This window comes from Thalassophryne amazonica, chromosome 14 (genome assembly GCF_902500255.1).
Source record: "Thalassophryne amazonica chromosome 14, fThaAma1.1, whole genome shotgun sequence".
NCBI lineage: Eukaryota > Metazoa > Chordata > Actinopteri > Batrachoidiformes > Batrachoididae > Thalassophryne > Thalassophryne amazonica.
In genome coordinates, this window is record NC_047116.1 from 45,596,714 (window position 1) to 45,618,501 (window position 21,788).

At 43.6% G+C, this 21,788-nt stretch overlaps 1 protein-coding gene across 1 annotated transcript in view; it reads left to right on the forward strand.

Moving 5' to 3' along the window:
• The window catches only part of LOC117525180 (high-affinity choline transporter 1-like), a 40,329-nt gene extending 19,154 nt beyond the window's left edge, over positions 1-21,175 (forward strand). Inside the window, exons 6-9 of the mRNA XM_034187029.1 lie at positions 241-384; positions 630-783; positions 17,963-18,180; positions 20,116-21,175. Of these exons, the coding sequence (XP_034042920.1) occupies positions 241-384; positions 630-783; positions 17,963-18,180; positions 20,116-20,772 (1,173 nt within the window). The 3' untranslated portion in view covers positions 20,773-21,175. The remainder of the gene's footprint in view (positions 1-240; positions 385-629; positions 784-17,962; positions 18,181-20,115) is intronic.
• Positions 21,176-21,788: the final 613 nt, after the last annotated feature.

The window sequence follows — 21,788 nt, forward strand, 5'->3', positions numbered from 1 at the left end:
AAGTGCAAAGTGGTTGCACTTTAGTAACCTAAAATAATCAATAAATTCAAGATATTTAGTAAGTTTAAAAATATTAAATGTACCTTAACTTTATGCCGATAACTATGTTTTGTTGATCCCCTGTACTAATTAATATAAGCAAACATTTTGTAGAAATTGGATCTGACATTAGGTGAACAACCCAGACTGGAAATGTTGTTCTAACTGTATTATTTGTACTATGCTGTTCCCCTCCGTCAGTGGATCAGTGTGCCTTTTGCCCTGTCGAATCCTGCCGTGTCAGACATCGGTGTTTCTGCCAAAGAGGCAATCTACCAATCACCCTGGCTGGGGAAGATCGAGCCTGAGGACAGATGGCTTTGGGCCGACAACTTCTGTTTGCTGGTGAGTCACAAGGTTTTTTTTTTTGTTTTTTTTTGATGAATCGTACTGAAACAGTCAGTGTATTGTGCACATAATGAGATTTCTCATTAAAAAAGTGGTCTCAGCTCAGTATGTTGTCTGATATAATCTGCACTGAGAGATATTCCAGCAGATTTGTTCTTGAGGAATATTCTGAGCTGTGTTAGCAGTACTCCAGTAATGTCTTGGTTTGGTCTCTGTATTTACTATGGTGTTTCTGTTTCTAGATGTTGGGGGGGATTCCCTGGCAGGTCTATTTTCAACGGGTTCTTTCTGCCTCTTCAGCTACCTACGCACAGGTCCTTTCCTTCCTCGCTGCCTTTGGCTGTTTGGTCATGGCCGTCCCATCGGTCCTCATCGGAGCTATAGGGGCCTCAACTGGTAAACACACACAAAAAGACACAGCAACATCTCTGAAGCTGTGATACCCAACAGAGTACCATTAGTATATACTGAAAAAAGTGTGGGAATGTATGTCCAATCCTTTGACTGGTATTAATGTAGTATACTATAAACTCTACTCTGTAATATACGAGGTCTGTCAATAAAGCAACGGTCCTTTTTATTTTTTTCAAAAACTATATGGATTTCATTCATATGTTTTTACGTCAGACATGCTTGAACCCTCGTGCGCATGCGTGAGTTTTTCCACGCCTGTCGGTGACGTCATTCGCCTGTGAGCACTCCTTGTGGGAGGAGTCGTCCAGCCCCTCGTCGGAATTCCTTTGTCTGAGAAGTTGCTGAGAGACTGGCGCGTTGTTTGATCAAAATTTTTTCTAAACCTGTGAGACACATCGAAGTGGACACGGTTCGAAAAATTAAGCTGGTTTTCAGTGAAAATTTTAACGGCTGATGAGAGATTTTGAGGTGATTCTGTCGCTTTAAGGACTTTTCACGGTGCGAGACGTCGCGCTGCGCTCTCAGGCGGCGTCATCAGCCTGTTCAAGCTGAAAACCTCCACATTTCAGGCTCTATTGATCCAGGACGTCGTGAGAGAACAGAGAAGTTTCAGAAGAAGTCGGTTTCAGCATTTTATTCGGATATTCCACTGTTAAAGGAGATTTTTTTAATGAAAGACGTGCGGACGGGTCCGCGCGTCGGGACGCAGCCGACGCGGTGCGGCGGCACAGGAAAAACACCTCTGTGTTGATAACCATTTGTAAAATCCAGGCAGCTTTTGATGGCTTTCAGTGGAGTGAGTATATGAGAAATTGTTTAACAGCAGGACATGTTCCAACTTGTCCTTAAGGCTTTCAACAGAGGTGTTTTTCCTGTGGCGGAGCGTCGCGTCGGCTGTGAGCCGACGCGCGGACCCGTCCGCACGTCTTTCATTAAAAAAATCTCCTTTAACAGTGGAATATCCAGATTAAATGCTGAAACCGACTTCTTCTGAAACTTCTCTGTTCTCTCACGACGTCCTGGATCAACAGAGCCTGAAATGTGGAGGTTTTCAGCTTGAAACAGGCTGACGACGGCGCCTGAGAGCGCTGAGCGACGTCTCGCACCGTGGGAAGTCCTTAAAGCGACAGAATCACCTCAAAATCTCTCATCAGCTGTTAAAATTTTCACTGAAAACCAGCTTAATTTTTCGAACCGTGTCCACTTCGATGTGTCTCACAGGTTTAGAAAAAAATTTGATCAAACAACGCGCCAGTCTCTCAGCAACTTCTCAGACAAAGGAATTCCGACGAGGGGCTGGACGACTCCTCCCACAAGGAGTGCTCACAGGCGAATGACGTCACCGACAGGCGTGGAAAAACTCACGCATGCGCACGAGGGTTCAAGCATGTCTGACGTAAAAACATATGAATGAAATCCATATAGTTTTTGAAAAAAATAAAAAGGACCGTTACTTTATTGACAGCCCTCGTATAGTTTACTGTTGGGTTGTGTATAGTATTTTAGTTTGAATAACTAACTTTGGACTTTACTTTAGATCTAAATATAACATTTCAGAGTTTTATATTTTAATTTCTTTTAATCTTTGTCTATATTTTCCATGTTTTCTCTCTACAGTCATCCTTTATTTTGTGTCATCTATTCCTGCACAATTTTCAAATGATTCTGGCAGTACAATATTTTGCGTAGAAACAGTGATTCGGTTATAACCACCAGGAGTCACAAAGGACAGAAATGTTCAAATTTGACATCGGTGTGTAAGTGTGTCTGTGTTAATATGGGTGAATGTGAGGCATAATTGTAAAGTGCTTTGAGTGTCTGATGCAGATGGAAATGCGCTATATAAATGCAGTCCATTTGCCATTTAAATGCCTTTAACAAAGATTTTTTTTTTCTTGAAGTGGCGCTCGTGTTTGACACATTTAACCAACAGATGTGTCAGAAAATTACATAAACCTAAAGCAGGAATAAACAGTGGCTGTGTGACTTTGTTGTGGATAGAAATGAGAGATTGAAAACACAACACACTCTCTCTCTCTCGCTGTCTTGCTCTCTGTACTATAAGTACAGAGTGTATAATTTATCAAGTATCATTAACTCATAGCTGAAAAGTGAAGAAGGTGAATTACTGAGTAAGAAGCAGCACAGGAGGTCCTTTTACTCATGGCACGGCATAAATTTTACACCTTGGCCTTCAGTGCTATTTTCCTGCATTATCACATCATACAACATCATAAATGTGTTATGATCCTATTGTCAAATCCCCATCATACTTATACGATGACCAACCAAGCAAAAATGCCATAAATACAAATAGCAAACAGAACTCAACAGCTTCCAGCCACAGTGACACAGCCAGGCCACAGAGATCACTCACCCCACACCAGCAGCAATGATTTAAAGCATGCAATAATCCACAGCAAGTAACACACACACACACACACACACACACACACACACACACACACACACACACACACACACACACACACACACACACACACACACACACACACACACACACACACACACACACACACACACACACACACACACAAAGAAATCCCTTCTCCTTTTTTGGTGATAAACAGTTAAAAGACATGGTCATACAGTACAGATGTACATCAGTTCCCAGAAAATCCACCACTAAATCCATTTCTTCTCCTCCTTCAGCTCTTGTGCATTAAAAACAGAGCTAGGAAGAAAGTAAAAAGTAAGTAAATAAGTCCCTTCGGCTGCTCCCTTGTTTGCACTCGGGGTCACCACAGCAAATCCAAGGTGGATCTGCATGTTGAATTGGCACGTTTTACGTCGGATGCCTTTCCTGGCGCAACTCCACATTACATGGAGAAATGTGGCAGGGGTGGGATTTGAACTGGGAACCTCCCACACTGAAACCAAGTGCATGTGTTATGTGTCGACGCAGATTGAGGAGCGAACCTGCGTCAGACAGGACCCAGCACTAAAAATAACCAGAAAGCGGTTCCATCAACAAAAAACAATTTATTTTTCACCTGTGCCTAAATAAATTATACAAAAAACCCCAACCCAATGTCCTTCAAGAGGAGTGACTGCTGGCACGCTCTCCAGCGTTCATAAGGAGAGAAGTCCGGCGCTCCTGGACTCACTACCATCATACAAACACCCCCCAGGTGGACACGACAAACTGACTCTCTGTGAAGCACAGAAGATGTGAGGTAAGTTAGCAGTTATAACAATTTCTTTCACAAGACACACGCTATCAGCAACACATCAAGGTCTGTACTTTTTATCTTTATGCACATGAGCAGCTTCTCACAATAAGTGGAGGATCACTTATCCTGCACGCCACAGCAGTGAGAAGCAAGCCACACCATTCTCATCACAATTTCAAGTATACTATGTAGCAAAACATCAAGTTACTATCTACAATTAGTCAAACAGTTAATTACCTTTACTGTGTGCTGACAGCATGTGTCCTCACCCTTCCCTGCTTCACAGGCTTAATGTGTCAAACCCAGGTGCGGTCCTCAGCGTCTCACAAACGAACATCACAAGGTCGAGTTCCCGGCAGTTCTGCTTGATTCACACATGCCTTAAAAGCAGAACGCCATCCAGTTATCTGCTACAGCTGAAAGTCTTTAGGGCTGCACGTGAGCACCAGTCCCAGGTGCCTCACATGATATTGACGAGGGTGAGGATTCTTCAGCCAGCACCTTTTTTCCACAGACAAATCAGCTTCCAAGCCACCTGAGGAGCAAAGAAAAGAAAAAAACACCAAAACCTCCAGCCACACCCCCCAACACACAACAGTACCCCCCCATCAACGGGAAGCCCCCCGGCGACCGACCAGACCAGGACCGAGAACAGCACCTCCCTCCGGGGTCCACGCCAGGAAGCAGACAGCACCGCAGCTGGAAGGCCGGCTGGAGTCAACAAAAGCCCCAAAACAAACCCCAAAACAAACCAACACACAAAAAAAAACACAAAACCCACCCAACAACCTCCCCAGGGGACCGTCCCATCAAACCCCGGGAAGAAAAGAAATCATCCCAAACACCAAAACCCAACACAGTCCCACAAACACAATATAAACAGAAATACACGAAAGAAAAATAACAAACAACCCTCCCAGAATGACCTGCAAAGCCCAACCCCCCCCAGAAGGCCTTCATCACCTGTTCCAGGAGGAACAGCCAGAACCAAGATCCCACACAGGTCCCCAGGTGTACATAGAGTAAAACGGCGCCCCCCCAGGGGACCGTACCATCAACCCCAGGATGCGTCCCCCCCACAACCCCGGAACCCCAGACCCGGGCACACTCGGCCAGTTAGCCCCAAGCCAATTCCCCCCCAGAGGACCGTCCCATCAACCCTGGAGGCGGAACCCGGAAGGAAACAAAACAAAAGCAAAAATCAACCCCCGGAGGACTACCAAAAACAACCCCGGGGGATGGTAAAACGACTCTAAACCCCGTTACCCTCCCCGGCACCCCGAAAGACCCCAGGTCCCACCCAGAGCCCTTCGGCGGCTCAATATCAGCGAACCGCACACAATACTAAGCCGGAGAAGGGAACAGGAAAAAACTAGCCCGGCTCCAACCCCAAGGCGCAGCGGAGAACCGGAAAAACGTCCGGTGCCTCAACTCGACCATACCCCAGCCTCTCGGGAGGGGTGGAACTACCGAAATGGCGAACGGCAACAGATCGGTCCACCCCTCCGACCGAGGTAAGTCCTCGCAGCACCATACCCCGGCAACACCAATGACGAACGGTACAAAGGCACGCCGAGGCTGGAGTGGAACCGGGCCCTAACTAAAACAAAAAAAAACGCCTCTAACACCCCCCTCCCCCCCTAGGTGGAGAGGTCTTCTGAGAATACTCAGTGACCAACCTGCACCACCCCACCACCCACAAGACAAACGGTCTTGGGGCAAGTGAGGTTGGGGTTAGGAATGTAGAGAAATAAAAAACAACAAAAGAAAACGACCCAACATGCCCAAACAGAAAATACCTAAAAACACATAAAAAAGCAATAAGGACAAGAGTCCAGGCGGACGTCCAACCGCCTAACAGCCACTCCTCCCCCTCCAGACAAACCTGCAAATCACCAACAAGAAATAGAAAAAAAAGAGAAAGAAAAAAAAAACCATTCACCCGTGCTAGGTTTTTTTTTATTTATTTTTTTTTATGTGTATTATGTTGCCGGTCCCAGAACACTTGGAGTCACGTCACCATTATTCTTTTTGACGTCTACTAGTCGGGGCAATACAGAAATCTCTGCTCGACCGAGCTGCATGGACTCGTCAACAGGAGGAGCCAGAGGTCCCGTCGGGGAAGCCTCAGTGGGGCGAAGAAGAGGCGGCCCAGACCTGTGTCGGGGAAAGCCCCGAGACGAAAAACCCCGCTCTGATGGGCGTCCTCTCTCGCGTCCACGCTCCCTCATCCGATCATCTAGACGAATTACCAACGATATTAGCTCATCTAAATCGTTTGGTTCGTCACGGACCGCCAGCTCGTCCTTTAATGACTCATTTAACCCGTCCACAAACACGCCCCGCAAAGCTGCGGCATTCCAACCTGACCGAGCAGAAAAAATCCGGAAGTCCACGGAATACTCCGCCGCACTCCGCCTCCCCTGCCTAAGATTCAGTAACCGTTGAGCAACGGTATTCGTTTTCACCGGATGGTCAAAAACCAGTCGGAACTCCCGGGAGAAATCCTTAAAGGACCCTAACAATGGCGAGTTGTTACTCCACAACGCTGTGATCCAAGCTAAGGCGTCACCTCGGAGCAAATTTGTCACGTATGAAACACGGCTCCCATCAGAAGAGAAGGAAGCCGGTCGCTGAGCAAAAACCAGAGAACATTGCATCAAAAACGAAGCACAAGCCTCGACATCTCCCGCATAAGGCTCCGGATGACAGATAATCGGTTCGAACACCGAATCTCTGGGTGACGGAGTTATCTGCCCCGGTATCGCTGATGCCACAGCTGGAGCAGCAGGAAGCGGAACGACTTGCGCTGCAAGCTCCGTAACACGGGCGTCTGTTTGTTTAATTTGATTTGCAAGATGCTGTAATTGCTCCCATATTTTCTCCAAGTGTTCTTGGACTTTCTCGGCAAAAGGAACCGCCTCTGCCGCTGGGTCCATTATGGAATGGCCGGGAACTACTGTTATGTGTCGACGCAGATTGAGGAGCGAACCTGCGTCAGACAGGACCCAGCACTAAAAATAACCAGAAAGCGGTTCCATCAACAAAAAACAATTTATTTTTCACCTGTGCCTAAATAAATTATACAAAAAAACCCAACCCAATGTCCTTCAAGAGGAGTGACTGCTGGCACGCTCTCCAGCGTTCATAAGGAGAGAAGTCCGGCGCTCCTGGACTCACTACCATCAGACAAACACCCCCCAGGTGGACACGACAAACTGACTCTCTGTGAAGCACAGAAGATGTGAGGTAAGTTAGCAGTTATAACAATTTCTTTCACAAGACACACGCTATCAGCAACACATCAAGGTCTGTACTTTTTATCTTTATGCACATGAGCAGCTTCTCACAATAAGTGGAGGATCACTTATCCTGCACGCCACAGCAGTGAGAAGCAAGTCACACCATTCTCATCACAATTTCAAGTATACTATGTAGCAAAACATCAAGTTACTATCTACAATTAGTCAAACAGTTAATTACCTTTACTGTGTGCTGACAGCATGTGTCCTCACCCTTCCCTGCTTCACAGGCTTAATGTGTCAAACCCAGGTGCGGTCCTCAGCGTCTCACAAACGAACATCACAAGGTCGAGTTCCCGGCAGTTCTGCTTGATTCACACATGCCTTAAAAGCAGAGCGCCATCCAATTATCCGCTACAGCTGAAAGTCTTTAGGGCTGCACGTGAGCACCAGTCCCAGGTGCCTCACATGATATTGACGAGGGTGAGGATTCTTCAGCCAGCACCTTTTTTCCACAGACAAATCAGCTTCCATGCCACCTGAGGAGCAAAGAAAAGAAAAAAACACCAAAACCTCCAGCCACACCCCCCAACACACAACAGCATGAACCACTTGACCACACCCCTGCTAGCTAAGAAGAAAGTAAGAAACATAAAAACACTACACCTGAATCTTTTACATATTATCCTGACTGGATGCCAACAACGGTAACAACAATTACTCTGCAATCTCTTCAAGGTGATAAAGCTGCAATTTATAAGATCCTTGGTTGTATTTAATCGGGATTTTACAATCATTTTATTGTTGATTGATTAATGAGCCTTGTCTTTGGTTGTGATTGACCAGTCTGTAAGCATTCAGGCTAGACAAGTGAGATCTATAATTTGCTAATTGATGTATTGTTTTGTTCATGGATTATTTAAATTGTCACATTTGAATTTTGATGGAAGAAGAATGCTTTGACACTTCAAATATGAACACACAGAACACTCAGTATGTTTACACACAGAAGAAATTTAAAAAATCACTATACACTACATTTTTATCAAAGGGTGTCTAAAACATCTGCACAGTACTTATTGTATGACAGTTCTCCATTGAATCAAAATTCTAATCATATACAGATTTGTGTCAGTGTTGCGCATTTTATGTCACATTAAATACACTAACACACAGATGCATATTCAATTGTAATTAATGAAACATCAAAAACAATTGAAAATTCCAAGAATCAAATTCTTTATTCCAAATGAAAAGTGTAATCAAAGGAATAAAACAATAACTTTGGAGCTCATTTACAGCACAGCAGCTCTTTTTAGAAGTGCAAATGTGGGTGTGTGACGTATCGTGAGCGTAAACAGCGGCAGACGGATCCTGTCATAGAGTGCCAGTTTACTGAATATTACATCTGAAGAGAAACTAATTAATGTGGCCCCGCGGAAGCTGATTCATGTAAACTAGTGCTAATGAACGAGTGGTTGTCAGTGTTCACAGGAATGAAGGACACATTGTGTTCCTATGGAGAATGAAATGTAAAAAGTCCAAATAGACGTATGTTGAAAGGCTGGATGATAAGTAGTGCGGCAGTAAATGGGTTAGGAGAGGACAGTGGGTGGAGTTTACTAAATGCAAAGGCAAGAGGGAGGGGCGCTGATGACTGACGGTCTTGAGATGGAAACGGAAGCCTAGATAATCCGAACATCATCAAGGACACAAGAAGGATCGACACTGTGAACACTGTAAAGAAGGCTTTGTCATTTATGTTGGGCTTCAAATTTCTCTTACAAAAACATTAAGATATGAAAATCAGTCATTTGTAAATACAAACAGTGTGGTACTGTGTGGTAAATCTGGCTTTGAAAACTGAGCTACCATAGTGAGGGAAGCCACCAAAACACCCAAGACAAACTCGAACGAATATCGGTCATTTTGGGCAACTGGGCATGAACGTCGGGCCTCTGAAAATGCATACCGCCCTCCAAAAGCATGTTATTGTATTATCATTTCATTACTTCCTGGTGTATGTCTAGGTGGAGGCTAACTCCGGTCTTTATAACAGGAATTAAGCATTATACATAAATTGTGGTGTTTTATTAATTTTTCTCTCCACTGCTGTGTGTACGATTTTCCATGTGCACACGAAACCGTGCACAAAATCGTTGCTGCTGTGTCATGCACGCCTGTCCGACAGTGCGTCCGTCTCAACAGCAGGTGGAATGTTTCGTGGTTCCCCATTTCGTTTATGGTTCTCGGATTTTCTTCCAGTTTCTGCATCTTTCGTGTTATGTGTGAAGGGACCCTAAGCTGTGTACAGCTTGTTCATGTAAAGAAAAAGGTGTCTCATGAACAAATAAATGTAGCTCTGGTACTCATGATTTATGTCCTACACTACTAGTTTGATACAAAATCATTCCAGCTATATCCAAGAATCCTCCAAAGAGAGAGTAACAAAACATCCATTTCTCACACTAAAACCCCGGTCACAAGGCATTAATGAAGGACAACAAAGCTCAAATGAAACAAGAAATCTGGACTTTGAGAGGCATTGTTTAACCAGCTTTGTTCCTGCAGCTGGTGCTTCATCAGAATTTTTAAACTGTTGAAAAATTTGAACAAATACACACGACAACCATAATTGGTCCGTATTTCATTTTGCTTTCTTACTTGGCGGTTTCTTATTGTTTGATTAGTTTTCGTAATGTTAGAGTTTTGTTTGACTTTCGTCCAACTTTGTTCAACGTCCCAAGTCTGACATATTGAATCAAGGTTGACGATATCTGAATGAATCAATAACTAAAGCTTCGATGAGCTAAACGAAATATCCATGTAGCACTAATGAATTGTCCATGTTTAGGACAAAAAAGCAAGTTTTCATACAGAAACGTATCAGCTATTATCAGCTACTTCAACTACTTACGCACATGTCAACTGTTTGTGGCTGGCCTGCATGTGCAGATACATTGTTGTTGTGAAGACAAACAAAATCTCTCACCTGTTGTCTGAACTCAAACGGAATGATGGACCCAAGATGCAGGAAACAGAAATGGAGCAAAAATGAATTGGATTTATTGGAACACTTGAGTAAACTGCAAATGTGCAACAGAATGTGGAAAATGGTTAGGAGGCATGGTGTGTGGAGACCCAGCCCATGCAGTGGTGGAAACAGGGAGCCGCAGTCCACTGGAACCAGGACCAGGAGGGAGGAGGACACTGACCAGGACGATGATGGTTTGAAAACCAGAGCCAGAGGATGATGTGGTGGAAGGATGACCGGTGCCTGGTGGAAGCCCACAAAGCTCACAGTATACAGTTTTACTGCTGGAGGAGCAGAAGGAAAGATAAGTGATGGCATGGAATGCTCACACGCACCCACAGAATAACTAGCGTAAAAATGCTAAAAAATATGGAGCTCTACTAGGCGGCATAGGAACGCGCAGAGCTCAAAAAGGATTTGCGTAGGAATGCAGAATGAACTCTCAAGCTAGAGAGAGACGTTACCAAGATGTGATAACTGAGTTTCCAGCGAATATGGAGGTGCTGAACCGGGGTTTATATAGTATGCAGGTGTTCGGATAAGCTGCAGATGTGGTAATCAGCTGCTTGGCTTCATTGCACAGCACCTGGAGACAGAGAGAGATAGGAAAAAAGGCAGGAGCCAGCAGACAACAAGGCAGCACACAACAGTACCCTCCCCCCAATGGAAGCCCCCAGGCAACCCACCAGGCTGGTCAGGATGTCCCGGTATTAGTCTCGGAGAAGAGAAGGGTCCAGGATGAGGTCCCGCTTCACCCAGGAGCGTTCGCCAGGGCCGTAGCCCTCCTAGTCCACCAAGTACTGGTAACTCCGGCCCCGGCAACAGATGTCAAAGATTTTATTTACAGTCCAGGCCGGGTGGCCATCCACAATCTGGACAGGAGGAGGAGGCAGCACCAGCAGGCAGAGTGGTTTCAGATGAGAAGCACAGGTTTTAGATGAGAAGTATGAAAAACTGGGTGGACCCAGAGGGACCAGGGCAGACGAAGGCACACAGCTTCCAGATTAATCAGTCAATCCACTGCGTAGGGTTCAATGTATCTGGGGGGCACCTTCTTAGAGTCTGTCTGGAGGGGAATGTCCCTGCAAGATAACCACACATCCTGCCCAGGCTGGTAGCTGGGGGCCGATGTCTGATGCCAGTCTGCGTGGCGTTGGGTCCATTCCCTCATGTGCAGGAGGGTGTAACGGGCTCTCTTTCACACCTGCTGGCAACATCTGAGGTGGTGTTGAACAGAAGGAACTGCCAGGTCATCCTCTTGACTGGGAAATAACAGAGACTGGTATCCCAGAGAAGCCTCAAAGGGTGAGAGTCTGTTAGCGGAGCAGAGTTGGGTGTGTGGGTGTATTCAACCCATGAAAGATGGGTGCTCCAGGTGATTTGGTGGGATGACGCGACACAACGCAAGGTGGATTCCAGGTCCTGATTAGTCCGCTACTCCTGGTCATTTGTTTGGGGGTGGAACCCCAATGATAGACTGACAGAGGCACCCAGCACTAAGTAGAAGGCCTGCTAGACACGGGAGGTAAACCGGGGCCTCAGTCAGAGATGATGTTGGAGGGATTGCCATGCAGCTGGAACACGTGGTGGACCAGGAGGTTCGCTGTCTCCTGGGCAGATGGAATCTTCGGCAGGGCCACAAAGTGTGCTGCTTGAGAAAACTGGTCCACGATCGTGAGGATGGCGGTGTTCCCCACGGATGGCAACAATGCTGTGACAAAGTCCAAGCAGACGTGGGAGGCTGATGTGACGCTTTTGCCCCTGGCACAGATGGTGCAAGCTTGGGTGTAAACATGCACGTCTGCTTGGATGGTGGGCCACCAGAAGCGGTGATAGACAAGGTCCAGAGTCTGATGGACACCAGGGTGGCAGGCTAGTTTAGATGAATGACAAAACTGGAGGACCTCAGAACTAACTTCCGGTGGCACAAACAGCCACCCAGAAGGACCTCCTTCTGGGTCAGGATGATGATCTTGGGCCTTCCAGATGAACCTCTCAACAACCCAAGCTTCCGAGGTGACTGATGGAGCCGGGAGGTTGACTTACCAAGACAGGGCATCTGTTTTCTTGTTCTTGGGTCCTGGTCGGTACATGAGACAAAATTGAACCATCCAAAGAAAAGAGCCCACCTGGCTTGATGGGGATTCAAACATTTTGCTAACTGGATGTATTCTAAGTTTTTGTGATCTGTCCAAACTGTGAATGGAACTGCGGCCCTCTCCAGCCAGTGCCTCCACTCTGCCAGGGCCTCCTTAACCACTAGGTGTTCCCTGTTACCCACGTCACGTCATAGTTCCATTCCAGGGGAGACAGACGCCAGGAGTAGAACGCACATGAATGCAATCAGTCGTCACCCTCAGCCCTCTGGGAGAGCACAACTCTAATCCTAGATTGGAAGTATCCAATTCCACAACAAACTGACAGTTCAGGTCTGGTTGGATAAGGATAGGAGTTGTGGCAAGGCATTGCTTCAGACAGTTAAATGCCCTATCGGCCTGGGTGGACCACTGAAAAGGAACCAGAGGTGAAGTTAAGGCAGTGAGGGAGGACGCTACCTGACTGTAGTTCCTGATAAACCTGAGGTAAAAGCAGTGGTGGGCACACTTCTGATAATCCGATAACAGATAATTATCGAAGATAATGTTTTCATTATCGGATTATCTTTTTAGATAACTTTAAAAACCATTATCAGACTAATTATCTTCCGATGAATTGTCGTCCGATAACTTTTAGACCGATAACATAGCAAACAAAGCTGAACAGCAGCAAGCATTTTTAAAATTTAAAATCAGTTGAGACCTACCTGTTGAAAGTTTCTTAAGAGATGTTTTGTTCTATCGTCTGCAAACAGATGCGAGCTAGTTTCAGGAGAAACCACTCTACCCTCTGCTCTCAGGGTGCTGTAGCCGTGTAGCTTCCAAAAGGGGGCAGCATGTTCAAACATAGAAGTGCTGATTCATTATTTGGGTCTTATGTCGCTTTTTATGCTTCCAAAAGTGACTGTGGTGTTAAAACTCAAATTCAGCTTGTTAGCAGTTGTAAATGTATAAGAGACAATACTGGAATTTATCGGTTATCTGTAACTTCCGATACATTTTTGGGTGGTTCATCGGTTTATCTTTATCAAAGATAACTTTTCAGTTATCTGATTATCTGTTATCGAAGTTAATTTTTTGGTTATCTGTGTCCACCACTGGATAAAAGTTGGAAAAGCCTAGAACGGGATGTGGGTACCGGCCAGGAAGTGACTGGTGAGACTTTGGCTGGATCTGGTTCGATAGAGTTATGGGAGATGATGAATCTGAGGAATGAGACGGTGTGCTGTTGAAATTCGCATTTCTCTGCTTGTATGAACAGTTGATTCTCCAACAGATGCTGGAGAACCAGACATACATGTATGGACTGGTCAGCTGTGTTTTGGGAGAAGATAAGGATGTCATCAAGGTACATGAAAATGAACTGGTTGAGGTAATTGTGCAGGACGTCATTTACCAAAACCTGAAATGTAGCGTTGGTGAGCCCGAAGGGCATAACCAGATATCTGATATGCCCAAGGGGAGTGTTGAAGGCAGTTTTCCACTCATCACCCTCCTTGACATGTACCAGATGGTAAGCATTCCTCAAATCCAATTTCAAGAATAAAGCGGCCTCAGGCAGTGGACTAAATGTTGAATCTAGGAGGGAGAGCAGGTACCAATTGTGGACCGTGATAGCGTTCAGTCCCTGAAAATTGATGCAGGGGCACAGGGTGCTGTCTTTCTTACCGACAAAAAAGATGTCTGCCCCCAGCAGTGAAGACGAGGGTCGTATCAATCCACCGGCCAGGGAGTCCCGGATATTGGTCTCCATTGATTCCCTCTCCGAGCGTGAGATGCTGTAGAGATGACTGGAGGGATACGTCGCGCCCAGGAGCAAATAAATTGTACAGTCATAAGGCCGGTGAGGTGGAAGTGAGAGGGCCTGACCCTTGCTGAACACCTCAGCAAGATCATGATACTTGACAGGAACTAACGATGGGTTAGTAGGTATGCTGACTGACCCTAACCTCAACGGTGAGTGGCACAGAGGATCAAAGACACCCACTGACAGGCCTCGCTCCACTGAGTTATTGAGTTATTGCCCCGGTCGGCCAATCAATTCAGGGATTGTTCTTCACAGCCCAGGGGTGCCCTAGGACCAAGGGGGATGTGGAGGAAAACATGAAAAACTGGATGACTCCCTATGATCACCAGACACCACCAACATGATGGCTGCCGTTTGGTGAGTGATAACAGGTAGTGGTGCTCCGTCTAAGACATGCAAAGAGAGGTATGACCGGAGTGCTTCAGTAGGCATGTCTGCGTCTGAGATAATCCTGCAATCTAGGAAATTGCCCTCTGCCCCAGTGTCAATAACTGTAGGAGTAGATAGTAACTGATTTTTCCAAAAAATAGTGGCCAGGATTTAAGCGCGACTGGAATGTTCACCCATGGATTTTATGTGGCTCACCCATAGCCTGGAATCTTCAAGTAAGCATTGGTGTTTAGCCATCCGGGGCAATTGCTTTGGTTATGTCCCTTTGTGCCACAATAGAGGCACTCTCCAGTGTCCAGCCTCCACTGTCTCTCCTGTCAATTTCACCCTGCCGAAGCACCGGACAGCGGGGTCTCAGAGGAGCTCGGAAAACAAGACCAGGTCTGTGTCGTGGAGGGATCCAAGCCGAAGGACCATGGTCAGCCCTTCCACTGTGCCCTTGAAAAAGGTCATTTACAGTTTGGTGATGGTAGCATTACTACGTAAAAGTACACTGATATTTTAGAGCAAAATATGCTGCTTTTAAGACAACATCTTTTCCAGGGACATCCATGTATATATTTCAACTAGACAATGCAAAAGTACTTTCTGCGCACATTAGACAGCTATGGCTGTGGAAGAAGTGGTTATGGATAATGTATTGGCCTACCTGCAGTCTTGACCTGTTCCCAAAAAAGAATGTGTGGAGACTTTTGAAAGAAAAATGCAACAATGACTCTGTACTGTTGCACACCTTAACACATGGTTGCAAGAAGAGTGGGACAAAATAAGACCTGGAATGCGTCATTGCTTGGTATCCTCAATGACAAAATGTCTTTTAAGTGTTATGAGAAGGAATGGCAACATTTCAAAATGGTAAATGCTTTCATATCCCAGCATTTTGGAGAGGAATGAGTTGCAAGCCTAAATGCAGGATTGGATGTATATTAACAACTGAAATGAAGGTGACCACACAAAACATGAAATATCTTGGGTTCATACTGTCTCCAATGACATAAAAGTCAAAGCAAATGCACTGTAAGAATTATTGGGTTGCATTTTTAATGTGATCTCAACTTTTTCTAATTTGGTGTTGCATATTTTGAGAATTTTTTTTACAATGAATTGAGTTGTCAGCATCATAAGTGAACCTTGTGGAAATTGTGATTAGCTGACAGAAGGAGCAACAATTTCCCATTTTGAGAACGCATCGAAGTGTCACTTTATTTTTCCCTTTTCACACAATTTACAGACTTTTTATCATAGCTCGGCCCTGCCCATTAACCTCACAGGAGTCCTGACAGGAAAAGCATAACAGGGAGTGGAGACAGCTTGCCATCTGCACAGCAGGAATACACATTTCCAATTACCCACGCAGAGGCAGAGACAAGAAACAATATCCAAGACAGTATATGGTATGCATAGCAAGAATACACATTGCCAATTTTTTAACCTTTATTTAATCAGGTTAGTCCTGTTGAAATGGAGATCTCTTTTGCAAGGGAGACCTGGGCAATTAAGTTTCCAATTCACCTAACCTGCATGTCTTTAAATGTGGGAGGAAACTGGAGCACCCGGATGAAACCCATGCAAACACGGGGAGAACATACAAACGCCACACAGAAAGGCCACAGGTGGAAATCGATCCCATGACCTTCTTGCTGTGAGGCAACAGTGCTAACCACTAAGCCACCATGCTGCAGGGGCCGAAACAGGAAGCATCAATATGCACACCTAGGTGTGTGAAGACCTGCAGAACAGGGGACACAAAGTATGTGCTTCGTACTTCTGGGAATGTTACCACATGCCAAATAGGAAACACACTCGGTATGGTGAATTATGTCCATTATGTGTTGAATGTCCACCAAAATCTACATAAAACTGTGCAAACACACTGTCCAGTGTCAGTTTTCGAACATTATCTTGGAACATAAAAAACATTCAGTACTGTATAGGTAAATTGTAATCAGGGAAGGTATGGTGGAATCTATATTATAATTTGATTTAATTAGATTTAACCTTTATTTAACCAGGTAAGTTATTAAGAAAAAAATTCTTATTTACAATAACGACCTGGTAAATAATATTCAAGTGGCCTCTGTGTGCATGTACCTGTGCGTGCCTGTATGTGTGTGGCTTCATTAACAGAGAAACTGGGGAGAGCTGACTTTTGTCGTTTGGTATGCTTATGTATTTTGGGTCAAGGATGAATGCTACGAAAACAGAAAGTTGATAGGACTAATATTTTTTGGAGAAATTAGCAATAGTATCAAACAACAGTGAACAATTGGCACTGTGCTGCAATGCACCATTGAAGTTCAGCGTTTGGGGTTTTATATGTTGTTATTGTGGTTCATTTTAGTTTAACTGTGTTGTTGGTGCTATTGATTGTGTTTTTGTTGTTCAGTTGGTTTAGTCAGTTTAGCTAAGCATCATGTTGCTGTTACATGAGTGAGTTAAGTGTCATGTTGCCGTTGCCATGAGTGTGAAGTGTAGTACATTTTATGTCTTCCGCCACCATCTCTGTTTGTGGGTGTGGAAAAATAAAAATGCCTGCTTGCGGCAGAGTGCAGAAAAGACAAAAAGCTGTGTGTGGGTGCGTGCCTATAACATCGATCACGGACAAACTGGGGAGAGCTGACATTTGCTGTTTGGTATGTTTGTGTATTTTGAGTCAGGGATGAATGCTGCCAAAATGGAACGTTGTAATATTTTTTGGAAACTACAGATATTAGCTAACAACACTGAGCAATGTACATTGATAATTACATTCTGGACTCACACACCATTCCAGCAGGGGGAGGTAAATCATCTATATATTAAAAGCATGGGTGTGCGCGTGCGTGCGTGCGTGCGTGATGTTATTTAGTAAGTTCAATGTGAGTACATAATATAATTGTAAGTACATTAAAAATACATGAATGACATAAGAAAGTGAAAACACATTTCCATTGTGGTCCATTTAAAAATCAAATGACAAAATAGATGCAACAATATAATCAAATAAAAATAATAATACTGATAATAACAATAATAATAATCATAATAATAATAATAATAATAATAGTGTGTAAATGATAACAAGAACCTAAACAATTTATAAATACATTAAGACAGTAAATAATATTTAAAAATTCCATAATTAACAGGAAATTGAAGGGTTGAGTTCTTCTTCTAAAAACTGTTGAGGTCTACGGTTATAACTCCAACTCATTCTAGAAACTTTTGTAAAATATGAAACTGTGTTCCTTCCTTGCAACAGAGCACATTGAAAAAAAAAAAAAAACAAGAACAGAGCTTGATGTGACCTCTGCTTCAGAATACACCACTACAGTACTGAGGTAAAGTTTGCATTTATTTTTACATTTTACAAAGATATTCAGCAGTTTGTCTTTTACTGTTTCACATTCTTGTTTAAGATTGGAACCAGACCTCGTATGGGTCCATTCCTCCCAAGGCCAAGGATGAATCAGACATGATCCTTCCCATCGTGCTTCAGCACCTGTGCCCACCCTACATCTCCTTCTTTGGTCTGGGGGCAGTGTCTGCAGCTGTCATGTCATCAGCAGACTCATCCATTCTCTCAGCCAGCTCCATGTTTGCCAGGAACATCTATCAGCTCGCCTTTCGGCAGTTGGTAAGAGCAGAAAAACTGTTTCAGTCAATGGTCATAATCATTCATCAGCCAATCAATAAATCAATTTTAATTCTGCTTCACTATTTCCAAAGGAATAAAAATAGTTATAGTTGATGAAAATGGTAAACGTTACAATTCTGATATGCTAGGGCAACGGTAAGCAACACAGAACCAATGGTGCTGGGAAAAATGCAGATTTTTTTGCCAGTGGTCATCCATACACAGTGTCCTCCAAAAGTATTGGGCCCCTTGGAAGTTCACACATTTAAATTTGTTTATGCCATTTCAAATACAAAAAGTAAATCAGGCTTCTCAATATAAAATTTCTACAATTATTTTGCTTAAACTCAAACTCAAAGCAAATTTCTACAATTTGACGTAAATTAATTGAAAATATTAAAGCCAAGACAATGGGTTGCATAAGTAATGGGTCCCTTTGGTAAAAGAAAAAAAAAACTGAAAATAATGAGTTTTATTGCCAGTTTTCTTCAGACATATTAGGGGATGGATAATGAACATTTCCAAGTCACTGAATATGTCTTGGACTTCACCAGTTATGAAGAAATACAAACAATATGGCACTCTATGGTAAATCTGCATGGAGTAGACAGTTCTCAAAAACTGAGTGACTGTGCAAGGAGAAAAGTGAGGGAAGCCACCAAGACACCCAGACAACCTAGAAGAAGTTATAGACTTCTGTGGCTGTGATTGAAAAAATTGTGCATAAGATTTTCTTTCACTGAAAAATCAAATCTAGGCTTGCATCTCTGGAGAAATGTAGCTGAACTTTCAGATCCTCTTTTTAAGAAAATCCTCCTCTTTACCTCTTCATCATGAAGCTGTCTAACCGGTGATCCAAAATGCAAAGTTTGGACTGTGCACAATTTCTCCAATCACAGCCTCCTAGTCAGTACTGCTAAGAGTAGTAGTACGGTCAAACTCTTTACCATACAAATCCCTAGTTATCAGGGACACATGACATCACTTTAACAGCCTACTGGGAGGCTGTTAAAACATCATAAAGATACCATGGTATGTTATGATGTAATGTAATTTATATAGGCCCAATGTTTATTACTATTATCAACTATCATAAAATCAGTAATTTTTAAGATGTAAAAACTGGGGCAGTGTGACATCAGATGAAATCAATAATTCACAAATTCAAGTGATCATGTCATCTGGAGAGACCAATTCAGTCCACGCTTCTACAAGCATAACAGGCTGTCTAGTGACTGTACATAAGTTGCCCAGCAAGAAAACTAAAGAATGGTCAGTGCAGAGAGCCAAATCATTAAAATAAATGTCAAAATGACCTAACTGAAAATTTATTACCCCCACCCCAAAAGATCTCACCTCACAAACTTACAAATTCATTGCAATTAAATTACATTTACATTATAATTAGAGAACACAAGAAGTGCTCCAAGACCACATAACCTTTACCAAGATGTAAGTGCATAAACTAAAAGTTGCATGAAGTGAAACCTGAGGGGGAAGAAAAATAATGGATTTTTTTTTCTTCTCACTTATAGTGGTTGAATGTAAAAAAAAAAAAAGGGGGGGGGGGGCTTCAAACCTGCAGCTCTATTTTTTCACATTATTGTTTATTTGTGATGCAGTGAACAGAACCAAATTATTTCAACAAACTTACTTCCGAACATAAAAGTTTAATCAAGTTACTGCAGGTGGGCCGTGGCACCCTCATGGACGACAAAGGTACTTCAGGTGGGCCGTGACAGGTCATTCAAAATACATGTGAAAAAGTCTATGAAAGTTTAAAACTGCCTGATTATAACAACAGCAACAACAACAATAATAATGCCAGTTTTATTATTGTTATTTCACTTGATATTAAGTGTCTCATTGGATTTTCTTTGTCCTCTGGTGTCTTACGCTTTTGTCCTCACTCACAATGTTTCTTCTCTCCTTCAGGCATCGGATCGTGAGATCGTTTGGGTGATGCGCATTACCATCTTTATATTCGGAGCACTCGCCACCGCCATGGCATTGTTGACCGGGTCCGTGTACGGACTGTGGTACTTGAGCTCTGACCTGGTCTATGTCATCATCTTCCCTCAGCTCCTCAGCGTGCTCTTCGTAAAGGGCACTAACACATACGGCTCTGTGGCTGGCTATATATTTGGGCTTTTGCTACGCATTGGTGGAGGGGAGCCCTACCTCAAGCTCCCTCCCTTCATCTACTACCCTGGCTGGGTGGTCCAGGAGAAGGTCCACTACCTAACTGGGGTTGTAGAGTATTTTGTGCAGCAGCGGTTCCCCTTCAAATCTGTGTCCATGGTGGCATCCTTCCTGGCAAACGTTGTCTTTTCTTACCTCACAAAGTATCTATTTGAAAGCGGTATGTTGTCACACAAATACGACTTTCTGGATGCCGTGATGTCCAAATATAGCAAGGAAATCATGGACAAGACGACGCTGGTGAGCAATCACGACAACATCATTCTGTCAGAGATGGCGCCTGTTAGACAGGCTCTGGGCGCCTCTCTCACCGGAACCTTCACCAACACTGAGGCGCTCAGTGACGATGGGGCATCTAGTCCAGAGGAGTTTCACAACGAAAACTCGTAAACAAAGGCACAAAGAAAAGCAGAACCAAGGGATTTAAAGAAGGAGTTGTCAAAGAGACATCAGCATCCTTCGGGAAACCTGCTACTGCCGCACTGTTTGCCAAATCGACAGAAAATCTGCTGTTGCTTCCCAGTGATACCACACATCAGTTTTATGTTGACAACATGGTGCCTCCTTCTTCTTCCATTTTCAGTAAGCTGATTCAACTACATCATATCTGTTTTTGCATAGATTTTAAAAGGGGTCATATTGTGCAATCTTGGTTTTACCTACCATTTAAAGTTAAATAATGGATCTTAAAGCTACAGTGTGTATGATTTAGCAGCGTTTATTACCATAAACAGAATATTGGAATATTGGAATATTGAAAATGGAACATTCATAACCATCTGTTCATTAGTGTATGAATCGATGTCTTCATAAGCTGAGAATGGGCCTTACAAATCCACATGGGAATGAGCCACTATGTTGCACTTCTTTGTTGATACAGTAGCCCAAAAGGGACACACTTGCTCTGTCTTTCGAGTTTTGAATCGCAGCTGTAATCTTGAAGAAAAAACAAGAAGAATTAGTGGTTGCACTTTATATGCTGTCTGCTGGTTGATAGTGCAGGCAAACAAGTTTGAGAGCCCAAATTTTTGTGAAATGGACGATGGGACATAGTGCTTATCTCAAGAGAATACGAGAGTACAGTGCTCACAGAGTGCAAACATTCACCAACACTAATTTCCAATTCCACAAATTTTTCACTTAGAAAATTTTTCAGAGTCCTGTTAGAAGTGGCTTTTCATAAACTAAAATATAATATAAATAGATATAGATTAAAAGGACTTTACGGTGTTAAAAAGAATCAAATATCTGCTAAATCTGCAATACGGATCAGATGCAGATCAAACATTGTATTAAGAGTGCCAGTTTGCACATTAGTATCACAAATGAGAGTGATTGAAGCCATTTTGATTGATATATAATGCAAAATGCACAACAAATGGGCTTTCCAATATTAAATACAAATG